Below are 26,908 nucleotides of genomic sequence, written 5' to 3' on the forward strand. Positions count from 1 at the left end.
CTGTCCAGTTGTTACCGCAGCGATAAGCCACAGCTACACTCAGGCCTTTAACATTTGCTGAGAGACTGGCATGGAAATCACACCAGCCTACAGGGCAGCCTCACTCGTGGGACTTACTGGCTGTTTACAAGCTGGGAGAGCCGAGTCTGGGACTGACTCTGACAGCTCTACAATGACATTATTTTCCAGTGAGGTGCAATGCTTTCCCCAAATGTTCCTGGTGTTTCAGGCACTGGAACACCTTGCAGGCACAGCAGGCATCGCCTTGATAATTTGCAGATTTTCTTACTGTGGAGAACATTAGGAAAGCTCACCTGTGTTTTTTCCTGTTTTTCTTGGTTTCTTCCTGTTGTGCAGTGAAGCAGGAAGGTGGGGCATGCTGTTATTCCACATTCTCTAATTTGGGGTTGTTTTTTGGTTTGGTTGTTTTGTTTATTTGTGGCATTATCTTGTCATACCTCACTGCTCTGTCTTATCAGTTCATCAGCTCAGGTTTTGTGTCACGTTAGGGAGAAACTGCATCTCCCTACGTCTTTTACTGTGGTCATTCCGAAAGAGCTATAGAGGTGTGACAGAGCCACAAAGGCACCAACTCAACGGTTCTGCCCTCCGTGTGCACTACATGCTTATAATTGGGAACTATCGCACTCTATGCATGGAACAGGAAAGGAAGGATTGGATTAAGTTTGTACATGTCGCTCTTCGTGCAAAATACCATGTTTGAAGATGGAATACAGATACCAGTATCCATGAGTGGTAATGTTTTGATAGGGCTACAATTGAGGGAGTCGAGTTCACCTGTAACACTCATTTCACTCCTATTGCTCTTACTTAAGGATGTGAGTGTTGTTTGAAGTCAACATTCTCTGTGCGGTATTGTCATGAGACTTGTGATTCGAACATCTCCACTATAATGATGTGAATGGGAAAATCATTTCTGTAAAGAACATTTGAGCAACCTCTCTGCCCTCTGCCACACAGACTTGCACATCACATCTGTGTGTATAAATACAATTTAATCATTGCATGTGGTTATTACTGGCATTAAATTTCAATAGGCAACAAAAGTGCCTTAGACTAAAACCAAGTGAGGAATGAGAAATCTCATTAGTACAGCTATGCACACTCAATAGCCAGGCAGCCTCCTCCTTTCAAGCCACAGCAAAAACATTTCCCTGCCTTACAAAATAACTCTCATTACCTTGTGTGATGTGTCTGTGGTAGCTACTGCTGCAAACCGTACATGATGTCGGCCTTATGTGCATAAGCACAAGATAGCTCTGTGAGTTTGTTGAGTTTTTTATTGTGCCAATTTTTATAAGCATCCTACAATACAGACCTAAAGAGACAAAAGGCTTCCTCTTATCCTCTCTCTATTTAATTGGCACAAATAGTATTTTTATCAATTTTTTTTTTCCTCAAACATACCCTTTCAAAAAATGTGCACAGACCACTTCGTTCTCGGGGAAAAATACAGAGCTCAATAGGCGAGATAAAGTAGGGAGTTTATGACAAGCCCACATCACTCCAGTAGGATAAGTGTATATGTACTCTGTGTACAAAACATGCATGCCTGTTAGGACTGAGAAGTTTCAAAAGCAAAATCGTCATTGCTATGGATTGCTATGAAAAATGTATCAAGCCCTGTTCAGACCCAATGTTGTGGTGGGTTCTTCAGCCATCACCCTCATTGATTTTGCTGATCCTCTCTGTAGTTAGCAGCCGCAGGTTTGTGCCTGTTCTGTTCCATGTCGCTAACTGAAGTGGCATTCTAATTTAGCAGTGCTCTGAGGCGGCCTATTTACAAGAGAATGAAATTTGGGCATCTTCTTAAGTAGGATGCAGCTCATCTAAAATAACAAACAAAAGTAAATTTTGCACTTCATTTTTCTAAAGCCTTGCTGTACTGATATTAGATATTTGGTTGCCCCTTGGAGGTTTTCCACAGTAGAATTTTTTTTTGTATCTATTCCAATTTATTAAAAAGAACTGCTCTGCTAAAAAAAATAAAAATGTCTGCATGTGAATTCACCACAGAATATCCAATTGACAAATACACCGGTGACTGAATGCATTAGGATTATTTAAATCAATTGTATACCTGAGGGCTTAGGCCAAGAAAAATACAAATATGCTTCTCCTGGCAGCTTATGTCACACATTGGAATGAATAAATCACCAGTGAACACTTATTTGTTGAATAGTTGGCTCTCCCTGTAGCCGTGAAGCTCATGTCTGTTTAGCTTGGTCTTGAACCCTCACAGTCCAGCCCATATAAAAAGAGTCAGGTACGAAGGTCACCTGTTACCGTGCCTTTGCTCCCATGACTCTTCTGATCAAGCCAGCGCCCAGTCTATCGCAGCCCTGAAGTCCTAGTGAGCGTACTAAAATGACAGGCTCTTTGAATGAATGACTTGCATTCTGAAGTCTCCCTTAAGTCATGGAGGTTTATTTTGTTGTTGTAGTTTGTTTGTTTGTTTTACACAGAGGCTTCCAAGACTCCAAGGTGGCTTCCAGTTCAAACCAAGGGTCCAACCTTCACCAATCCTGTACTCTCACCTCCTAAGCTGGGCGCAGTCTAAATCACTGAAACTTAGTGTCAGCTGACCCAATAGGGAGTTTTATGATTGCCACTTTGGGGGGAGGGGCAAGCATTTGGGGAGTGATTCAGCAGATGGAAGCTAGTATACTCTTTCATTCTCTATCTCTCTCTGCGTCACTCCCACTCCCTCTTTCTCTGCTTCCTTTGAAAAAAAGTAAAACAAATGATTATATAGCAAACATGAACATTAATGTATAAGAAAGTACACTCCAAGAAGTGTCATCCCGTTTCCCGTTCTGTCACTCTGCGAGTCACACCGCCTTACATTTTTTAAGCTTCATCAAAACTGAGTAATCTGTCATTCTTTGGTTCGATTCCCAGATGCCCACAGTTGCCTGGTTTATTCCAGGCCAAAGCCAGGAGCCCAGCCCACAAGAATGGCAGTGCCAAGTACTTGCATCATCCTCTGCTGCTTTTGCTGGCACATTAATGGTGAACTTGATCAAAACTGGAGCATCCAGGATCACTCAAATAGGGAATGCCAGCATGACAAGTGGAAGATTAGCCCACTGTACCACAACACTGGTCTATACATCACCTCTGTTACACTGTTTTGAAACTTTCAGATTTTCTCTCTTGCGTTGTTTTTTCAAACATAAACACCTGAATATTCTTGTTTAGTAGATGTGTTCCCTGAGGTAGTAGATGTGAGATTGTTAGACTTGCATTTCAGAAGGGGTCCTGCCCCGTTCCTGGCAAAAAACACTGCACAGAGAGGCCAAGAATAATCACGGCACACAGGCTTGTTTTTCCAGGGTATTAGAGTCTCCATGCATTAGATGAGACCCTTTGTGTCCAACCACGTTTCAACATGATTGCCCATGGTGCAGACAGGCCCATGTGATGAAGTCTCTGTCAAACCCGAAAGGACAGGGAGCTTCTCGGGAGCCGAACACTTGAAGTTCCTTGAGGATAGCACACCTTGGAAGAGTGTGGGGGAGCCGCACCCCCTTTGTAATGTCCTTTTACAGAGAGATTGGGGAAGAGTAATAGAAAGGTCTTCCATTTGTTAGCTCACTCTCCAGACAGCCTCTAAGAGGCCAGGGTTGGGCCAAGTGGAAGCCAGGAGCCGGAACCTAATCCAGGTGACCCGTGTGATTAACAGGAGCTCACGCACTTGGGCCGTTGTCCCCTGCCTTCCCAGATGGAATATCAGCAAGCTGAATGGGAATGTAAAAACAGCAAGAACTCAGACTGGCACTGTGGTAGGGAATGCCGACAGCACCAGCAGCAACTTCCCAGGCTGCACCACAGCAAGGCTCCCTGTCATACCCTTGGTCATCAGCTTGGAGTCAGTTGCTGTCCTCAGGTAGTATCTGAATTAGAGGACACCCAGCTGGTGCCCACTGTTGCAGAACTGGATGTGACATCCAATATCAAGGCATCCGTGTGTTCAGGGTATGGAAAGGTAAAATCGAGTCAGTCTTTGTTTTATAAAATTGAAAGCACTTTGTTAAGGAAAGTAGTATTCTGATAAATACCTATAAATATTTGACATATTTTTCAGATATATATATATATTGCATTCGTTATACAAGCTCTACCAGACTATGTATGTAGTCACATTTATGTAGTTTGAGCAGAAATAGCAAAATCAGTCCTCAGGGCCAACGTTGGGGCACAGCATGTTAAATCGTTGCTTGTAAAAACAGCATGCTGTGTCACGTACCTTTTCTCTGCAAATGCAGCTGGAAAACCTGCAACGACAGAAGCTGGCCCAAGATGGGCCTGTGCCCCCCACAGGAGAGACCCAGATAGGGCTCCTGGCTCCTGCCTTCAGCCTGGCCCAGCTCCAGCCCTTGTGGCCAATCGAGGCAACGAAACAGAACCAGAATATGAAAGGTTCTCTCTCTCTTTATCTCCCTTTCTCCTTCTCTTTCTGTCGTGTGTGTGTGTGTGTGTGTGTGTGTGTGTGTGTGTGTCGCTCTCTCTGTAGCTCTTTCAAATAAATAAACTTAAAAAAAATTATTTCCTGACATCTCAGTTATGAAGTAACTCCAAGCATTGATCCTATTTCATCTGATGTTTTTTTTTTTACCTGAAGTTTACAATAGGAATGAGGGTTTGCTCTATCAACTAACATGCCGATTAAGATAAGTACAACTTATATCAGAGTATCTGGGTTCAAGTCCTGCTCTGGATCCAGTTCCATCCTCCTGCTGTTGAAGACCCAAGGGGGGGAGTCATGACGACCCGAGCGAATGAGTCCCTGCTACTCCAGTAAGAAACTGGATGGAGTTTGCAAATGCTTCCCCCAGCCTGACCCAGTCCCACCTGTTGGAGACACTTTTGAAAAGAATCAGCAAATGGGCACTTTCTGTCTCTCTGAGTTTTTTTTTTTTTTAAGTAAGTAAGCAGCTTTTAAAAATAGTAAAATTTAGTGTGTTAAAGTAATTTAAAATCTGTGTGAGCTTTCTGTCTCAACTAGCAATTTTTAATAAATTTCTCTATGAAGCTTTAAACATAGCATTTTATTAGTGGTTTTTGTTTTTTTTTGGTGTGTTTTCTGCCATGGTAATTCTTGCTTTTATCGTTTTTATTCCTATGTGTAGAGCTGTGACTTCTGGAAGGGTTCCTCGAAATAGTAAGAAAAATAATAATGTCTTATCATCATATAACAGAAGCTACCTAGTATCTCCAAAGAAGAAACAAAAGCTGAAGTCACAGCTTTTTTAGAATACTGCCAGTGAAAGTGCTGAATATGGAAGAGGTGGTTAGAAGCAATGATCAGTGGGAATGTTACACGTGTAATACAATACACATGGAATATGCACCTGTAAAATAGAAGTTTATATTTCTTTTTTTTTGTGTGGCCCAACTATTGGTCATTTAGAGATGTTAATTTCCAGGTTTAAGTTCCTTTGACCATGATTTTAATGTTAATGAGTAGGTGTTATTACAGGATGAGTAGCTTTCTGTTACTATACCGTTACGTCTCAAGTGTGATCTAGCAAGAACCTAAAGTTTACGAACAATAAATAAAGCCAAGCCAATTAAGATAATATACAGGATTGGAAGAAACGGTCCTCACTCTAACTCCTATCCTGCCTCTCTCCACATCCCGCTATTGCAGCATCATATCTCTTTGCATGGTTTCTAACTTGACCAGCCTTCCTGAATTTTAAAGCAAATTTTAAACTGCCCAGGAGAACAGATCTCTGTATTTATAATCCTTCCACAAAGGGACATGCTCGGCGCTGGCTGTTGCCGGGTGTGAGACACAGCTTCTAAGGCAAAGAAGCAAGCCTGACTCCCGAGGTTGAACTCCTTCTGTAAATCCGTGTCATCCGAGAGGTAAGATGCAGAGACACTTGGACATGAATGCCCTGCTTCCTCGTTTTCTCCAGTGAACAGAAAGACGGAGCGACAGGGGGAAAAAAAAAAGGAAATGATAAAATAGCAAACGTCAAAATCACTAATCTCAAAAGCACCTCTGAGAAAATTTCCCACGACCCAAGAGGAGAGAATCACACGCAAACATCTTATTCTATTTTTTTGTTCCAATATTCAGTGCTACCCAAATCAATCAAATGCAACATGCAGCTGATCATACATGATCATGTGTGTATAGGAGTCATCTAATTGAAAGTGAAATTGCTTTTCTCAGTGTTTTCCGCGCAGCTACTTTAGATTTCAAAAAAGAAAAATCACAGAAATAGTGTAAAGTTTCTGCATACATTTTACGTCGCTTCTCTTGATGTTAATATCATTTATAAGTGCAATGATTGACACCAGGAAATTTAAATTTGCATAGATTTTGGATGATTAAATAATCTGGAAACTCAGTTTTCGTTCAGCCAGTTGTCCCATTAATGTCATTTTTCTGGGTCAGGATCCATTCAGTTTTCATCGTGTCTCGGTGGTCGCTCTCCCACTCTGTTCCGTGTGACCCGGACGCCTTTGAAGAGCACTGACCAGTTGGTTCACAGCACGTCCCCCTGCTTGAGTTTCTTAGCATTTGTCTCCAGATAGAACGAAAATAACTCATATTGGGCAACAACACTACAGAGGCCAAGTTGTGTCCTTCCCGGTGCATGATGTCACAATGTCATTAGAGCTATTATCATAAATATTATTTATAAACCATTAGATAATTAGAAAGGGTAAGGACCATGACTTTCATGCTTTCATACAATCTCATTAACAGTTGGATTTATTTACTTAAATATGTTTGTCTTATAATCATAGCAATCATGTTCGTGGTGCCACCTGTCCATAGCACTTTAACTGGATACATTGCCTGTCTACCAGAGGGGAATAGTCCCAAAGCCATAACTGATGGCCCTACAGGTGATGTCTTGACCTAATGAGAGCCATCATGTTGACCACTGGCCAGCCAGAACCAAGACAATGAAGGGGGCAATATAAGGATGGAAAACTGAAAGACCGAAACAGTGTTTAATATTAAAAAGGACTGGCAGTCAAGAATGAGATGGCTATTGCAAGATGACTGCGAGCTGAGCAAGTGGAGATACGTCTGCAGACACACAGCGTGGAAAGGAATGGGAGCAGAGACAAGCATAAAGGAGCAGAGATAAGGGCCACAGATACGGAGAGATGGACAAGGAAGATTCTTCTGAGATGTACTGCAGTGTCGGTTCCTCCTAGCACTCCAGTACTGGGGTCCATGTCCATGAGAAACAGTTCCTTCCATTCCTACCAATTTTCCATTTGTAGCCTGAAAATTGCTTTCTGTGATACGGAATCAGGAAATTTCTCTTTTCTGTATGGAAAATTGACTGAACTCTATATATTAAAAACGTAGCAGTAATGTTTTGGAAGGATAATTAAGTAATGTATGTTATTAATAAATTCATTATATACTAATTTATAGAAATAAGCTAATATTTAAGGTAATTAACATGTATTAAGTAGCATACATACATACAGAGAGAAAGAGAGAGAGACGGAGGGAAAGCGTGGTGACTGATCTGGGCGGAACTGCATTCCCGTTTAATCGTTATGATCTCTTTCAGATTTTTGCAAGGTTGAGGTGACTGACTACAAATTAATCCAGGCATTTAAATAGACTTTGCAGGGTAGGAATATCTCTTCATTGATTTTTCTCTGTGGTTCCATGGCCTGCAGGAAATCTCAATTAAAACCGTTCTTCATGCAGCCTTAACCTTGCTGGTCTCAAGCGTTTGTGTTTCGCTGCTACACAGCATATGTTATTCTTTCATCACTGTGACCTGCATCATGCACGGATTTGTCAGGTATTGCTGAGTGCTGTGTTCTAAGCAAGCAAGAACCCGAGAGCTTCCAGGTACATGCTTGCCTGATTGGACAAATAGAATAATATTGAAAATTCTCCTTGTTTGTTAGCCTACTTTAGAAACGAAGCAGTTGCCTTTTGTAAAAGTTAATTCAGGTCCAAATGCTTGATTTTTCACAGGGAGAGGGAATTTTAAGCTCTCTTAGTTTTCCTTCACTTAGAAGATGTATATTCCTAAATATATCATCTGAAGTTTACTTTATGACACGTCTCTTTTTAAATGGAAAAAGAATGTGAAAATTATGATTTTACATGAGGATTCTAGCCTAGATCTTTTTGTTTTTGAGAAAGATCTTATTACTGGAAATATGCATACATCCATCAACGTTTGTGTATTTGTAGATACACACAAAACTTTTTAAACATAGGTTGTAGATTTTTAGGACTGGCACGATGGCTCAGTGGCTATATTTTTGCCTTGCATGCACTGGAATCCCATATGGGCACCAGTTTGTGTCTCGGATACTACTGTTCCCATCCAGCTCCCTGCTTGTGGCCCAGGAAAGCAGTAGAGGAAGGCCCAAAGCCTTGGGACCCTGTACCCACATGGGAGACCTGGAAGAGACTCCAGGCTCTTGGCTTTGGATTGGCTCAGCTCCAGCTGTTGAAGCCGCTTGGGGAGTGAATCAGCAGACAGAAGATCTTCCTCTCTGTCTCTTCTCCTTTCTGTATATCTGACTTTGGAATAAAAATAAATAAATCTTTTTAAAAATTAATATGAGAAGTGCATGTTTTAAAGAACAGTACGGAGAGACTGTATGGTTGCTCAACAAGTTAATTTTACAAATACAAGTGTCAGCATCCCAAATGGGTACCAATTCCTGTCCCACCTGCTCCACTTCTGGTCCAACACCCTGCCTATGGCCTGGGAAAGCAGAAGAGGGTGGCCCAAAGCCTGGAGACGAGGAGAAGTTCCTGGCTCCTGGCTTCAAATCAGCTCAGCTCTGGTCATTGCAGCCATTTGGGGAGTGAACCAGCAGATGAAAGACTTATTCTCTCTGTCTCTCCTTCTCTCTAAATCTGCCTTTCCAACAAAGATAAAGAAATCTTAAAAAGAGAGAGAGAGAGAGAGAAAAGTATGGATACTTGTGACATTCAAGAAAAACTTTACTATGGAAATATGTAACAAATAAGCAAAATGTATCTTATGAAAAGCAAAAAAATTCTAATGAGGACTTCATGATTGCAAGGAAGAAATGACAAAATAAATTGGTCCCAGGATATCTCTCATTGCAAAGCTGCCAAAGACAGAAAACCAGTGACCTTTGCTTTCTGACACATATTGCTTAGAGCAAGTGGTTTGCTCAAACAGACAACAAACAAAAAAGTAAAGAATATGTGGGGAAAAACTTCATAAAATAAATATTTGACCAGGAAATGCCTCCATATTGCTTAAGCGTTAAGAAGTAGGACTCTGTCATGTTAACCCTACGTATTTAAACATGTTTATTTCATGCGTTACTTGATTTATGGGATGGTATAAAACTAGTTATAAGTTTGTGTCTGAACCGTATTAATTATAACATCAATGAAATCATTTGCTATCTTCTGAACACTCCCTTTGTCTTCTTGTAAAAAGTGCTCAACAAGTTGGTCAATTGAAGTTTTTCTTAATAGCCAAGTTCTCCCGTAGCTTGACGCATTCAGTGAAAAACAAAGGACGGTCCTTCTCTTGAATCTAAACTTAGTAGGATTTATGCCGTGTTAAACATAATTCATCAATGGACATCTAATTTGGTTAAATTTCTGGGACCAGAGAGGTTTGGAAGTCTGTGTTACTGCAATGCTGTAATGAATTCATGCATGGAAATTCCATCAGTGCTAGAACTGCTGTCAGCACCCAGTGGATATTTGATCATTATTCTGAGAGAAAGATTTCTCAACATCTTCAAAAATTCGGTGTCATTAATTTATTGTGAGTTACATGTATTTAGCTGCAGAAATGCCCATATACTCAGATTTCTTTCAAAAAAAATTTTTTAGAGTGTTATGGAGTGATATGCTATGAAGTAGAGATATTTACCTTGTGCTAGCTTTTTGAAATTGGAAGAATTCTAAATTCCAAAATGCATACAGCCTAATTTTTTTTTGATAAGGCATTATGAATCTGTCTTTAATTTGATGTGTCAGGGGAACGAAGTCATGCATCCCTTGTCTGTGAGAATATAGAATGGATTCTAAAACACTGTGAATGGTGAAAATCTGACTATATATATTAAAAGCCACAAATGGCTTTAGGACTAGCGAAAATCCCATGCTATAAATGTATCATTGCTAAATCAACAGGAAAATAAAGAAAAAGGTTTAAGTTTTGGTAAGTCTGGTACAGATGACATATACGCATCAAAACTGGAAAATTCCAAATATTCAAATAATAAAGGCTGACAGAATTAGACTGGCTCGCATACCACCAATTCCTGGTGAGCCAGTTAGCATTTATTCACAAGGAGAGGTGGCCATGACATACGGTGAAAATAGCAGCTCAGGAAAATAATACCCACCTCATTATGTAGTTTTTTTAAAAAAAATAAAAGCAATTTGCCTATTTATACTTAGGAAACTATTTGAAAGATACCCTTCAAAATATCAACAGTGTTTACGTCTGGATAGAAGAAATCGCAGCCAGTTCCAAATGGTTTGATTTAACTGTGGGTCAGATTGATATCGTAATAATAAAATTTCCAAATGTTTCAAGTCAATAGTAGCATTTCAAATATCTGCAGATATTTGAAATGTATGTGTATTAAGATTAACCATGGAGAACCGGAACTATAAGCCACGACATCAAGGAGAGGAAAGTATGTTTAGCATATTAATATGCCTCGAGAGTAAATTGGCGGCATTCAAATTCTGACCCATGCGGTGTGAACAGCAAACCGAGTATCTTAAATACTGGGATACCAATTGAGAATTTAGAACGTCTTTGCTTCAGTCATTGGAAACAACTGCGAGTTTGATCATTATCCTGAACCGCTCTGCTAACGATCCAAGCAGATAGGAGAGTCGTACGCTCTTTCAGGAAAACGATGTGCCGTCTGCATTGCATGGGGTCATGAAGATGTCATGATGTGTCTGCAGAGAAGGGAGCTCGTGTCTTAACTGCCAAGTCTCACCTCCCTGCTCCTTGTGGTTTCCACTAGATGATCTGAAATTTGGTGTTGACTCCAAAAGCTTTTTTTCACTTTGGTTGACCATGTCTTCAATCCATGAGCAATTAAATTATATTACTTTTTTTTTTTAAATTAGAGATTGTGATATCTGCCCTTTATTGACTGAAAGCAATAACTTTTTTTTTGTATTTTTTCAGAGCTTCCATATGGCTGGGAAAAAATCGATGATCCCATATATGGCACTTACTACGTTGAGTAAGTCTCTAACTTGATGTTCACTTGTCGTTAATGGTGTGAGATGGTGTTAATTTTTCAGTTCTTGAGCATGTGTGGCTAACAGCCCCTTCACTGCCCTTTCATCTTGCTTTGAAGTGCCCACAAAGATTCCAGCAGCTCTGGCTAGCGACGTCTTGCCTCTCCAGCTGACTAATTTGTCATCCTTTTCCCTTGACTGATGGCTCTACAACATCAGTTGGAAATGCGCTGCACACAGTCCTCTAAATGAGTGATAATTAACGATATCAAAGTAAATGCCTTTCATTTTGCAATCAAAAATGCTGGGAACTGACTGGTTGTGCAGAAGAAGTGTTCCATTAAGCCAGACTGTTAGGGCAGCTAACAGTTTTCTTCCAGTTGGAAGAAAATAAATTTTATAATTGGTATTTTTCTTCTTTTTAGGATCCTATTTCATTCTTATAGTATTCTTTGGGTAGATGTCAATTTCGTGTTACCTCTTGTAAATTGTTTTACATTAGTATATCTTAGCACAGTATCAGTTATTCCTTCTACATATACTTTAATTCAGAATAAATAGTCTATGAGAGATTAAATACTACATACTTTTCTTAGGAAAAATCAAGAAATATAATTTGTAAAAATTATGCGTGTGATTTATTTTTCTGATTTCTGGCTCCTGGTAGGGAGTTTTAAAGTTTTTTTTTTTTTAATCTATGTTGCTTACTCTTTCTGGAGTTATTTAGATTAATAAAAACCTGCGTCTCCCTTATGGAAAACTCATAACCCAAGAAATAAAGTGGACATAAAACGAGTCTTTGACATTATAAGACAAGATCTACCTCTGCTTCCTGTGACCATATTCTGTTTAACAATGACAAGGGGGTGAACAGTTCAAGATTGGTGGCTCTGTTGCCAAATCATTTTTTCTAATATTATCCCAATTACTGCTGTTTTTTCTTTTTAAGAAACATTTATTTTATTTATTTGAAAGGCAGTGAGACAAGAGAAGGAATCAAAGTTTCCTTCTGCTGGTTCACTCCTCCACGTGATGGCAACAACCAGATGTGTACCAGACCTTAAATTGTTGCTGTCATGTGTGAGGTTGGCATTCCTGGCAGTAAGTAATGGCAGAACTTTCTGTTCTCCGGCCCCTGAGGTTTTTCTAGGGGTCAAGTCCTCCTTTACATCGGAGCTGTGCAGATAAGTGAGACCTATGTGTTCCCTGCCTTTCAGCATCTCTTTTACAACACAACTCTGCAATTCATTGACCCCCAGTTTTCACCTGCACCACAAGGAGTCATAACCAACTTCACCATCAAGTGAAGTCAGCTCATTTGCCTCTTTTGCCGGCGTGCTATCTTCTAGCATCATATCACTGTCGCATGTCACAGGGATACAAGATATTACAGAGAAAGCTAAGTATACATAATGGAGGTGTCTGCAAATACAGACATAAAGGGAAATCATTAGTAATAGTTACAAAGCATCAGAGTCCCTCTAACGTGTGAATCAGTGAGAATAGCCATCCACTGCACCAACAGTCCATCTGCAGTTCCTGAATGTGGTGGTGCTAGCGTCTCTGAATTCACAATGTCCAGCTGTACCGTGCCCAAGCCTGTGACCCCTAACATCCACGATAGTCCACATAAGGAGAAAGAACTGAGACGTGAGAACGTCAGACGTCTGTTTGAATGCATTTCCTTATGGAATCACTGCATAGGAACCCTTTCCCGTGACCAGATGTCGACAAATCTCATCAAAATCTGGACAGCAAATATTTTGGGGCAGGGGGCCACATGGCTGCTCTCACAGCTGCCCAACTCTGCCTTCGTAGCTGGAAAGCACTCCCAGGCCACACTCACCTTGTTGGGAGGAGCTGCATCCCGAGAAATCCTGACGCACAGATGCCAGCTGTCAAAGTGTGGTCTGCCAGGGTCACATTCCTCCGATTGCTGTTTCAAGCAGTCAGTTCCTTGCAAGCTGATATGAATTTGCAGGAAACACTATTTAACTCCACCCTTCCCTTTCTGCTCTAAGTTTCTGTCAGCGAGATGAGACATACACACACACACACACATCAGAAACCAAAGGGCTGCTACTGGTGGACCCCAGACAGTGAATTGCAGAAGTAGACGGATTTTAGCTGGACCCTTAGAACAATCCTTATGGTCTCTGTAGCTTAAGAAGTTATCTCTTTGGTTTTTTTTTGCTTAAATTGTATACTTCTCTACTTCGTTTTCCATTCAGTAGAGCCTAGTCAGAAAATCATCCAGAACGTAGACAGTCTCGTGTAATGCTATCATTTAGATTGAAAGTGATTGTAAGGTCCTGTTTCAGGTCACAGCAGGTCACAATAGCTGAATTCCCTCCATTTACAGCCAGATTGCAATTTAGCACGACCTTACCCCCATTCCAGATTTCCGTAAAGTATAACAGAATCAGTGATTACACGGGGGGAGCATATCAAATCAAATCACTACAAATAACTGATAATATGAACTCCAAGATAATGACTATTAACCCAGTATTTCTTAGAAACATTCTTTTTTTTGCAGCCTGTACAAGGCAGAACCGGAACCCAGCCAAGGTAGCCTGAGCCGAGTCTAACACTGACACTCCTGCAGGCGCCTGCACCCCAACACTGGAATCCACCATTGGCCAAATAAAGTTGAAAAAAAAATTCTTTTTGGGAAATTCACTGACATAATTAAAAACAATTCGGTTTACCCCATGTGACAGAATGATCACATGAAATGAATTGTATCTTCCATCAAAACAAAATCAACTTATCAAGATTTTCATTGTGATTGTCTCATATTTAATTCCCATTGTGTAACTCCTCTCATCTCCTTCACAGTGTTATGCTCACACTGTTCCGGAGTGAAGTCTTGTTGATGTAGTTTCTGTAAGAGTGTATATAAACATAGATGTTTTTCATCACTCTCAGCATCTTTGTTGGGAAATAAACTCACTTAATTCCATGCAGTTAGTGATACTAGCAAATAAAATAGACTAGTGTTAAATATAAGAATGACCTACATTAAGAAGCTTCTCTGGGCTCAAGCGCAGTAGCCTAGCAACCTAAGTCCTAGCCTTATATGCACTGGGATCCAATATGGGTGCTGGTTCTAATCCTGGCAGCCCTGCTTCCCATCCAGCTCCTTGCTTGTGGCCTGGGAAGGCAGTTGAGAACAGCCCAAAGCCTTGGGATTCTGCACTGGCGTGGGAGACCTGGAAGAGGCACCAGGCTCCTGGCTTCGGATCGGTGTGTAGTTCTAGCCATTGCAGCCACTTGGGGAGTGATTCATCAGACAGAAGATCTTTCTGTCTGTGTCTCCTCTGTCTATCTGACTTTGCAATAAAAGTAAAATTTTTAAAAAAGATCTCAAAATTATAGTAAAACACAGATATCAAAATCTTACAGTCACCCATCTTAAATGTATGTTATTCAGGCTTAGTTACCGTAACAAAATGATGTCATCTTTTATCACAAATGTAATTTATTCATTCCGTTAATGACAATGATCAATGGATTCTATCTCTTTGGTGTCCGCACATACGGTTATGCAGTTGGGCATGCTAGTTACAGGAAGTCAGAAACACCCCCACTTTCGTTAGGGGATAGCCAGAAGCCCATACGCATGGACATGTAAGATGCAACTTGGCTGCCTCCACCTTCAGTCCACCTGCCACGTGGGAGACTGAAGCTACAGAGCTGCCTGTCTCCTCTGCAGGCCCAGCTAGAAAGAAATCAGGGCTGTCCTGCCAATACAGTTGCAGTCACGTACATTCCTGCCATTCCCAGACAGGCAGGCAGGAATTCCAGCACTGGGCAGCAGCAGAGGACATATACAGCTAGGAAGCAGAAACCTTGAACTTACTGGCTTTATCCTGCCATACCGTAGTTGGACCTCCTGCAAGTTTCATTTGTATAATGTATTCAATAGTCAGAAAAAAAAACCCATCACGTTCATTTCTGCACAAGAGTTAACATCTACTGAGCAGCTAATACAGGCCATGAATTGAACTAAGTTCCCAACAGTCGTGCCACATCTTAGAGACAACAGTTAGCAAGTTTACAGAGGAAGGAATTCTGACAGAAAGCTGATTTGTTCAACCAGTATCACACATTTATTTTTTTTTTAATTTCTTCCATGTTTTAAGAGAGAGATCACTCCCCAGATGCCTACAGTGAATGGGCTAGACGAAACCAAAACCAAGAGCTGGTGACTCAATCTGTAGTATTTCTAACCCACACTCGTGGACATGCTGAGCCCAGCTCCGCACCCCTGACTTCAGAAGGGCCCTGGGTAACCTGGCCTTAAGGTGTATGCGGTGGACTTTCACATGGAGATGCTGGAGTGTGTTTGCAGTAGTGGATGCAGCTACACAGCTCCAAATTTTAAAGAACAATGGTTCCTAGTCAGTGTGTGTGTACTTCACCTGCAGGGAGGGATCTGGGACTAAGTTTTGACCCCGGTGAGAAGTAACATGAGGAAGAAATGAGTCCAGTGTCTCCTGACCAGCAATCCACAATGATGGGACATTGCTCAGACTGCATTAAGAAATCCTCAGGTTGTTAGCTAGGAATGTGTCACTGTTCCTAAGGAGAGAGGAACACATTTGATTGCAAAGTGCAAAAATATCGAGTTGAACAGCTGGAACTTGCATCCAAAGATGGTTTTCTCTCCTCTTTTGTGAAACTCTGTCTGCTGGGGACATGCCCATTTCAATGGCAGTTGCACCGTTTGTTTAGCTAGCTATTCCAGAAGACATGATTTCCTGGGGTGGCTTTCATGCCAGGTCACCTCCCACGGCATGGGATGGGAAGGAAATTGTTGGACTGTCGTTAAACTGGTGGTGGGCACTGGCAGATGGCACTTCCACGTCAAGGTTGTTACACAGTTTTCATGTGATGTCACACATCTGCTACCATAAAACCTTTCCTGTGTGTGATTTAACAAAGTATGCAAAATGCTGCATAATACTCACCATGTAAATGAACTGTGAAAGGAAAATCATATTCATTTTATGGTTAATGGTGAGTGTTTGTCATAATACAGCAAGGTGGAAAGCAGCAATACAAGATTTTAACCCAATATTCTAACCAAAGAATGTTTCTCTCTTTCTGCCTCTGCCTCATTTGGTAAATTTAAAAAAAAAAAGATTTATTTATTTTTTATTGGAAAGGCAGATATACAGAAAGGAGGAGAGACAGAGAGGAAGATCTTCCGTCTGATGATTCACTCCCCAACGGCTGGAGCTGAGCCAATCTGAAGCCAGGAGCCCAAATCCTCTTCCAAGTCTCCCACACAGGTGCAGCGTCCCAAGGCTTTGGGCTGTCCTCGACTGCTTTCCCAGGCCACAGGCAGGAAGCTGGATGGGAAGCAGGGCCACCAAGATTAGAACCAGCGCCCATATGGGATCCCAGCATGTTCAAGGCGAGGACTTTAACCACTATGCTATCACACCAGGCCCTCTAAATTTTTAAGGGAAAAAAAAACTTTCTGGTTTTATAATTTGTTTTGAAATGTCAGCATAACACATGTAAAAGCTTTCCCAATGAGAATCAGCCTAGAAGAACAATACTCTTTTTAAGAGAATTTTTTCCCCCTATGCTGGAAGATAGCTTTTCGAACAGTTTCGATTTTTTTTTTCTTGGAACTTTAAAACTTAGAAAACTCTGTGTGCTTCTCAAATAGCTATGTGTCAAAAAAAATGCCTTCCCCAATCTGAAAATGTTTGTATCAAAAGACTGAGCTGGGGCACTACTGGTGAGATTACTGAGGGGAGCTGTCAGTCTCGTTGACAGTGTTTGGAAATAACCAGCACTTCTTCCTTCATGGCCTCGGTGTGGGGTAGGGATGTTCCGTGTACTAGTCCTGCAACTTCCCAGCTCTGAGAGGTCTTGGGTAAGCCATTTACGGAGTGGAAGGAAGCAGATGAGAAAGAACGCAGGAACGGAGGGAGGGGAAGTCTCATTCTACGCCAAGTATCACCTAAATGCTCTCTGAATACCAGCTGACTCAATCTTCCCCAAACCCTATGATGTCAGTATTAGTCGCCCACTTCTATAGGAGAGGAAATGGAGGGGCAGATATTTCTTACAAATAGTAAATCATGCAACCAGAATTTGAACTGAGGCCACCTCATTCTAAAGTTAGCAGATGAAGGGAAAGTTGTCAACATGTCCCCCAAAATTCCTCAGGGTCAAATTCTTTTGGTGATTGTCCTCTGAAACTAACAGCATCCTCTGTTTCCCCTTTGGTTTTGGGACAGAGTTCATTTTGAAACTGAAAAGTGTTGGTTGGCATTTGAATCTGCAGGTCTCTAATAGGCATATGTACACACAGGTATTGCAGGGAGCTTGGAGAAAGACCAGCAGTGCCAAAAGTGTGATGGGAGGTAGCCGAGCTGAGGAAGCAGTAGAATGATGTCTTTCTTTGGGCACCTGTAGCTGAGTAAAACTGATGAGAATAGTCACTCCTACTGGGTAAAATGTCACCCTTGCGTGACACCTGTAATGTGTGCTTTTGTTAAGATGCAGCTGTTTTTCCCAAATCCCTGTTGTATGTCATGAACTGTGATGTTAGTAATAGCTGGTCCTTTTATACAGCTCCTGATTTTAAATTGACTGAACTAGTCCAAAGTTACAGTTAACCCCGTGGCTTTTATGTGTTAAATGAGTGGTTTGTGTTAAGGGAGAGTGAAGGTGTCTTCTGATTCAAGGAGCAGCCAATGCACCCTATATTAACAAGAGTGATTCTGGCCATTTTCCTATATTAACCTTCACTGTTTCCTTATTATGGCTGCTGATCCAAGACTACTTCAAAATTGTTAAGTATTGCTACTCTTTGTTTGGCTAGACAAAGTGACATATTACCTTTCTCTTGTTATATGTTTAATAATTTTCACAAAGACGCCTTCTTGTTTCTCTTGTTATATGTTTAATAATTTTCTCTTGTTATATGTTTAATAATTTTCACAAAGACGCCTTCTGAAAAAGGATGGATTAAACCAAACTATGGCGAAAAATAGAAATGTACTTCAAATGCAAACATAAGACACTGATATTAAAATTATCATGAAAATTGCAAAAGATAAAAGATAACTTTATAAACAAAAAGGGCAAGAACTGTAACTTCAGCCACTACATAAGCTTGAAGGGAAAATTGGCTTCCATTGCTTTAGAAATAAAGAGTGACATCACTAAGTATTACTTATTACAAGTATTATACAGATGACTTCATCTTTAAGTAGACAAAATTATATTACAGAAGACTTAGCTAATTATATAACAAAAATGGATGAAACTCCAAAATTTTTATCATTAATTTCATATTTAAATTTGATGTGGCTAAGTAAGATAAATTGTAGAATTGTTAAGAGAAAGAAAAATTTGCTTCTGTTTGCTAAGAAGGTTAACTGGAGCTATGAAAAGCAAAAGAAATTCTATTTGCTACCATAAACCAATAAAGTTAGTTTCACACACATTAGTCTTGAAGAAATTCATCATTAGGTGTCTGACTTTGGTAAATGTATTAAGTACCACTTGTGAAGTCTGTCATAATGCCAAGATTTTAGTTCAAATTTCCAGTAAGCACAAAAAACTCAGAGGTTGATAAAATATGCTTTCTCTCTTGTCCACTTCCTCCACGTTTAGTAGGCACCAAAAATTTGAATGCATTTTCAGAAGGACAAGATAACCCCAAAAGTTGACTTTCCTTTGTCTGCAACATTGCTCAGTAATTTCATTTGGAGCCTTGGCCCCATATGTAAAATCTGCGTGTCACGATTAGTCCATTTGGAGGAAAAAACAGTAATAGCTCCATTCTTAAGTACTTGGTGTGTTAGGTTTCTGCACAAGTCATTTAGTCATATCACGATGCTTGAGACATTATTCCTTCTATTTTACAAAGCTGAGACTCCAGTAAGCCAGGTCATTTAGCTAGCTTGTAGGGGATGGAAGCTGGGTTGCAACCCTGAATATGGGTCGAGAGAACTTACAGTGTCCATATTTAAATACATTTGACTCTCAAGCTATGCATATTCTAAAAACATGCACATCAACTTAATTTTATGTAATGTGTCATCCTTAAACATTGTCACATATTTTATCTTGCATGCTTCCCAAAAACAGTTTTAGGAAGTGAGTGGGATATTTACAAATGAGACAGCTGCAGTTCCAAAAGACCGGAGGGGAATTCAAAGAACTAATCTTTAATTGCAGCTTAAATAACAATACTTGCTTACTCTCCAAAATGGTAAAAGAATGACATTTCAGATACATTGTAAGTGTATTTTAAAACAATAATTTATTTTTCACTTTATTTGAAAGATAGGAACAGTGGATGGCTTCTCAAATGCCCACATGAGGCACTTCTAAGATAGGCAAAAGACAGGAGTCTGGAACCCTGGCCATTTCTCTCCTGTAGGTGGCAGCAACCCAAAGCTGTTGTGTAATGCCTACCAGGGTGCACTTTAGCAGGAAGCTGGGTTGGAAGCCTGGGAGCCAGATTCCAACTCCAATATGCGGTCCAGGGATCCCAACCCGGCTCGTTCCCTACTGCATCAACACCCACCCCTGTAAGCAGTTTGAAATTCACTTTCGTTTTGGTGAAACCCAGGAGGGACACATGAGATGGAGGTTAGCAGATGGTGCATGTGGCTGTCCCTTGCCTCTGTGATTCCTGGAGTTTGGTAGTAAATGCAGCTTTCGTGGGCTGAGAAGTCCTCCACTCAGAGGTGACTTTCATGGGGGTGTGTCACAAGTGTTTTCACTAGCATTCAACGTTCCATCCTCTTAGGTCTGGATTCCTTGCTGAGTAAATGGCATGTTTCCTGTTATTATGTGTTGCCTAACCTCAGTAGTAATGAGTTCTGTCAAAGTTTTAAGCAAGATGTGTGTGTGTGTTATAATTGTGACTTCTACCATTCTCCTTCACACAAAACTATAATCTTATTCATAAATAATAGCACAGAATCACCTTATGATCATTACTGTAAATGCCAGATACATGGCTCCCACTCAGCTTTCAGAGCTCAGAGAGCGATGCTCTCATTCATGCTATGATTCTCTTTTCATTTCTCATTTTAATGACTTCTTTGAAGGGCTGAGCAATACAGAGGGTAGGAGGGAGAAAAGAGAGAGAATACTTCTTTCACTGATTCGTTCCCCCAAATGACCGCAATGACGAAGTCTGAATCAGGCCGAAACCGAGAATCAGAAACCACCCAGGCCTCCGACGTGTTTTGCAGTGACCCAAGTTCTTGGCCATCTCGCTCTGCTTTCCCAAGTGCACTGGCAGGGGAGTGGATCCAGGGGAGAACAGCTAGGACTCAAAATCGGACTCTGACATAGAGCCACCTGACTAGCCTTTCATTTCTCCTTTTGGTCAACATATAAAATATGTACAAACAAACAAACAAACACACACACACACACACACACCCTTTCTAGTGAAAACAGTTTCCATCATTATTTCTGTGGAAACAATCTCTGTCTTAAGATAATAAAATTAGGAGCCATATTACAATTCTGTCTTATCCAGTGGCATTAAACCTTTCAGGTTCATAATAAAGCTAATCAAAGAAATGAAGTATGCTGTGAATTACCCTACATAACCCATGCTTGCACATGCATTAGAATTTCACCTTTCAGTGTCAGGACTACGTAAATCATTGTTCTTGAATTTGGGCACTACACTGAGTTGTGCTTGATTCATGCAGTTGCTCCGACTGTGAGATCTTCAGATAATTGTTTGCCCTCTCTGACGAGCAAGGGAATTAAAAATATGAAACCTGTGAAGATGAGCGCTTGGTGCATAGTCTTGCTAAATGAACACCACATTCCATCGCTTGTAACATTCACCATTCTTCCTTTATTCTCTCCTTTATTTACACAGCCAGCGTGCATTCTTCAAACAGCCATTTCTTTCAGTACGCTGTGGCGTCAGAATTTAAATCTGAACAGGAACTAAGGAATTTAAAAAGCGTGCACACCTTGGGATGCTCTGAAATATCTAACACTGAAGCTTTCATCTTTGAGTAACAAAAACACAGCTCAGTGTGAGAGTATAACTTCGGAAAGGAATAAACAAGTTAGTTGGAAGTATAATTCCTATTAGAGATATATAAAACTTGTCCAGCTTGTATGAAACTTCAATCTCCCAGTAATAACATAATTTTAAACATAGGGTATTAATTCTACAAAACTCTGCGGCAGCACTTGCCTATGACAAAGCAATCTATTACATACAGTAGTGAAGCAACTGATCAACAACTTTTTGGCCCATGGTGATACTGAGCCTTTATCTTCAATTCCAATGCTTTTTTTTTTTTTTTTTTTGCTCCCTACCTTTCTAGGTATAAGGGTTTTTATCTTCCAGAATTACATAGCTTTCTGCGCACACCAAGGCTACCTCGGCGGCAAGGTATTGAAAGACCCCGAGATTCTGTATAGATTCTAGGTACCCTTTTGCCTCTAAGACATATCAAAGGTATATCTATTAAAGTCTTGTGTTGTGTTCTAATCCCTTCTGCATCACATTCCGGTGTATAAAAGAAACAGCTCTGTATTTGATTTTCCCTGATCTGTGTGGTATAAAGACCCAGCAGTCAAGAATAATACTTTTTGTTAAATCTCTTTCTCTTCTGCGCAGAGAAACTTTCTGGACTTAGAAACCTAGGGGCTTTTGATATTGTGTGAAATTGGAATTACCTTTACATCCTGTTGACTTTCAGAATCTGCCACAGTCTTGTGTCCTGTCTTATCTGTCTCCATTCACTAGCCTTCTATCTCTGATTCCCTCCTTGCTGGATAATTCCAGACACCAGTGATGTCACCTTGATGATTTTGCACTATTCAATGTGTCTTTGGTAGCTTTCTGGCTCTTCTTGGATTCAAGCCCCTAAAGTATCCCCATGTCCACAGCTGTGTGTCCAGCATGATCAATGATCGTACGCTTTCGGGAACTTGTTGATCGTAAGCTATATTGCAGCTGCACATTTTAACAACTCATAAATAATTTCTTAAGAAAGAGCCATCCAGTTCAGCTTAGAGTGTATTACAGGTCACGCCACACTCACCTCTTTCTGTCCACTGAAGTGTTAATTTCCCTAGGCGACGTGATTCGTCACGGTCATGGAGCATCTCTCACACCCTCACACCCCCAGGCGAGACCCATACCTTGTGCATTAGAGGTGGCTGGGCAATGACGCTGAAATAATTGAAAATCCTGGGGACCACTACAAACTGCCGGTTGCTATGGTCAAGTTCATTTTACAATCCTCCCAAGTTCAGGAATAAGGCAAAATAAGGAATAAGAACAGACACTTTCCAAGCTACAGCACTCAGTTAATCCAAAGTCACGGTGCACGTAGGGAGGACTTCAAACAGTACTAAGTTTCACACCTTGGAATGACTCTCCCAGCCCCCCAACACCTCTTACTCTCACACTACCCCAAACATAGTCATCCGTGTGTGTGTGCGCGCGTGGATTCACTACTGCAACCCTTTATGTCTACTGCTCTCCTCCCCAAATGTCTCCTGCAATAGGACAGAATACATTCATCCTTCTAGAACCGTGTTGCGACACACTCCAAACCACACACCACCCTGCCTTTTCTTTCTCTGAGTGGTCCTGTGCTGCACACCTCAGCACAGTTTTTGCCCTATATATATATATATTTTTTTTTTGCCCTATATTTTCTGCCCTCAATTTTTTTTTGCTACTTTTAGAGTGACTAGCCCATCTTATCTTCCCCTCCAGGACTCTCCGTGCTTTAAAAATAACCTAGGGAACCCCTCAGTTCCAGCTGAAAGACTTGCTCACCCAACTTCCAACTTCCTTCTCCTCTCCTTTCTTTCTTTTTTTTTTTTAAGAATTACTTATTTTTATTGCAAACTCAGGTATACAGAAAGAAGAGACAGAGAGGAAGACCTTCCACCCAATAATTCACTCCCCAAGTGGCCAAAACGGCCGGTGCTGCACCAACCCAAAGCCAGGAGCCAGGAACCTCCTTCAGGTCTCCCACGCGGGTGCAGGGTCCCAAGGCTTTGGGCTGTCCTCCACTGCTTTCCCAGGCCACAAGCAGAGAGCTGGATGGGAAGTTTGGCTGCCAGGGTTAGAACTGGTGCCCAATATGGGATCCCAGTGCATTCAAGGCAAGGACGTTAACCACTAGGCCATCGCACTGGCCCTCTGCTCCCCTTTCTTGTAGAAAGGGTTATTATCGCATTCACCGTTGGGTCAGACTGATGAGTTCATGAGTTTCTAAATGAGACTCAGGCGCCTTCAGCTGTTCACTTAGGAGTGGTAGACACCAGTGGAAGATGACCTTCTAGTCTTCTCTCTGGTACAGAATAATCTTGAAATAATGCAGTCTTCTGATTATCCATTAAACTGTATCCTTTAAGTTGACAACTCAAGTAGACGCAATCAGTATAGAAGCAGGGTGGAAATAACCTTGGTGACATTATTCCTCCTTCACTCAGCCGTAACAGGTAAGAAAGACGTTTTGTAAGCCCGAGATGGCATCTCCGATGCATCCATCATGTCTTTAGAGCCTGCATGCCCTGGAGTTCCTGAAGACATCATCACATGATTGGTGCTACACACCTCTGTGCCTGCTGGAAGAGAAACATAAACTTTCCCATGTCATTTTACATTGTGATGACTTAGTGCTGAATCCCTCTTATTTATAATATATGTATTATCAATGTTGTGTGTGTAACGTAAGAGTATTGCTGCAGGAGGCTAGGGAGCTGGTCTGTGTACAGAGAGCTACAAGTTTTTTTTAAGGCTTATATATGTTCATTGGAAAAGCAGATATCCAGAGAGAAGGAGGGACAGAGAGAAAGCTTCTCCAACAGCTGATTCACTCCCCAAGTGGCCACAATAGCCAAAGCTGAGCCATCCTAAACCAGGACCCAGGAGCTTCTTTCCCACCTCCCAGGCTACATTTTGAGACTCTCAGATTTAACAGGGGCTGAATCCAGCTGTGAATTTCAGTGCCAATGTGTGACTATGTTTCTAGTTGGTCTCCATTCCACTTCTGCTTGATACCATAATCCCCAAGGACACACCCTCTCAGCCAAGACAGCCGGACAAATTAAGGTGTGACTGGCTCTGCGTCCTCCCTCATATTCATGGAGCAAGCTCACATCTCCCCAAGGTACAGTAGGACATAATGAATGGGCTTTTATAGAAAGAAAATTATCGCTTAAGTGTTAGAAGAGGGAACAAATCTTTCACGAGGTAAGATTCAATTATTCTGTTTTTAAAAAATGTTCCGAGTAAAATAGATTTAATTTTTCCATTTATCCAAAGCTCATGTTTTAAAGTGACTTATATTTTAAACATTAAGCTTTAATCCAGTACTTTTAAACTTTCCCATTTTAAAGCACTATATTGTTAGGTTGGGCAGAGCAGGATGCTGGACTGGGGCAGAGTGAGAGAGAGTCCCTGATGGATCATCCCAGCCTTAGCTCTGCAGGAATCACTCAACCCTTGATTCAGCCCACCAGGAGGAAAACCCCACACCACAGGTCACTGGTCTGGTCTCCCGTGCAGACCTAAGAGCTGCTGTCTTCTCCCATCACTGGTGCCTAAGATGTATAGAAATACAGTGTTGACCCTGGGCAGCCATTTCCCTCACGGGATCACCATACCACATGGAGGTGATCCCAGGCCGTCTCCCACCAGAGAGGGGTCTGTCAGCCTCTTTCTGCAGCTCTGTGGTGGGAGACAGCCTGGGATCACTTCCTGCACTCATGTGGGAGACCCAGAAGCAGCTCCTGGCTTCAGATCAGCTCAGCTCCGGCCATTGCAACCACTTGGGGAGTGAATCAGCAGGTGGAAGATCTTTCTCTCTGTCTTTCTTCCTCTCTGTATATCTGACTTTCCAATAAAAGTAAATAAATAAAACCCTCTGCCTGAACTGAAAGTGCCTCTCTCAATCACCTCTGAACCTAATATATACAGCATACATTGTATCACATAAGCCCCATTTTGTAATTCCTTTTTGTTCCTCTTCTCTCACCCTTGGTAGACCACAGGCCAGACTGATCTTGGTTCTCTCGTCCACAACCTGCACTGCTGTGCCTAACAAAGAGAATATGGAAAGTAGATATTGCATGCTTTCTGTACTTTTATGTTCCCCCAACTCCGCAACATTGAAAAATGATGCTGATGATGCGGATACAGACAGTGGTGATTCAGATTATGGTCACAGTGTCTACTATTGAGCTTGTCTAGGCTAATATCCATCATTGCACATACACCTTATAACCATTCCAGGAAGAAGGCACTGTGCTGCTTCTATGGCGGACCAAGCCACTTAAGACTGGAATCTAATAACCTGCCCACAGTCGCAGAGACAATCAGAAGAGCGAGCTGTGAAACCAGCCCCAGCTGACTGTGAAGGCTTGTGTGATTGGTAGTCTCCTCTATTGTGGAAGATCAAGATGTGGCAGTGACCTAATCCTGTTAGAACATGAGCAGAAATTTCTGTGTCACAGGGAATAACCCGATTCACAATCAAAGAAAAGTGGTTGTCAAGATGTTTCTACTTTTATCCCCTTTCTTTTCTGATGTGTCCTTTTTAGAAGACATAACGAGTCGCTGGTAGGGATGTATGCATGTGGGTGTGTGCATGCCAGCATGAAGTCGTATACTGCAAAGACATCATGCACAGCTAGGAGATCCGTTCTAGACAGAGATGTCAACTCCCGGGATTTCTGTTTATTTGCTATGCGATTCAGAGCCTGTGATAATTACAATACTAAGATCACATGGGTATAAGGCATGTGCTCAGTAATTGATAGAATGACTTCCTCCTTCTGAGCCCTCTCTCCTCTTCATTCTTTCAGACCATCATCCTATTTGTGTTTGCACAGAGAATCCAAATCAATGCATTAGGCACTCTTCTCTGGGGCATTATATCCTTAACAAAAAAAAGAAAGAAAAAGAGGTACAAGGCCACCACGGTTGGATGGTTTCCACTATCCCCATGGATAAGAAGCTTTGAATTGCCAACAGTCTGTTGTTTAAGAACTCATAGTCTTCTGATCGTGCTGAGCCTTCAGTTTAGCTGGACTGAGGTTGCTTTAAGCCAATCTGTCTCTCAATCTAGGAGTTTGCCTTCCTACCATGTCAATTGTGACAGCTCTACTTTCCATTGCTTTCACCAGCAACTACCCTACCTACATATTCCAAGACTTCCGTGAATATCTTTGGAAATCTTGAGGATTCCAACCCGCAAGAGTGATTGTAGAAAGCAGGAACTCTGTTCGATCTACTGTTATGAGAGACTGTCTCACGTTTGTCCTAGTGGATATGGGGACTTAGATGACGATCATCTATTCAACATACTAGTGCATAAATTTCAGTTTTCACCGCTTATTTTAATGCATCAGACTCATCTCAGACTGACACCATAGACCAGAAGTCAGGTGTACTTCTTGTGTTGTTTCGATGGAATCCTGAATAATGCAAATGCAGTAGCATATGATGGAGCCTTGGATAATTCTGTGTGTGTCACAGAAGTGTGCGCAGTATACCTGGCAGCTCATCCAAAGCCCAAAATGTGTGCTGGGAAAAGCACCTCATTGTACTCAGAAAAGGTGTCCCTTAGCCACCTGTTTTCTGTTGAACTATATGTATATGCTCTCTTAAATGACTTT

General features: G+C 41.3%; 1 protein-coding gene across 1 annotated transcript in view; it reads left to right on the plus strand.

Moving 5' to 3' along the window:
• Window positions 1-26,908, plus strand: part of MAGI2 (membrane associated guanylate kinase, WW and PDZ domain containing 2) — a 783,782-nt gene that overhangs the window by 573,802 nt on the left and 183,072 nt on the right. Inside the window, exon 7 of the mRNA XM_040971367.1 lies at window positions 11,184-11,241. Within this exon, the coding sequence (XP_040827301.1) occupies window positions 11,184-11,241 (58 nt within the window). The remainder of the gene's footprint in view (window positions 1-11,183; window positions 11,242-26,908) is intronic.

Source organism: Ochotona curzoniae, unplaced genomic scaffold (genome assembly GCF_017591425.1).
Source record: "Ochotona curzoniae isolate NIBS_2020 unplaced genomic scaffold, NIBS_Ocur_1.0 contig_21, whole genome shotgun sequence".
NCBI lineage: Eukaryota > Metazoa > Chordata > Mammalia > Lagomorpha > Ochotonidae > Ochotona > Ochotona curzoniae.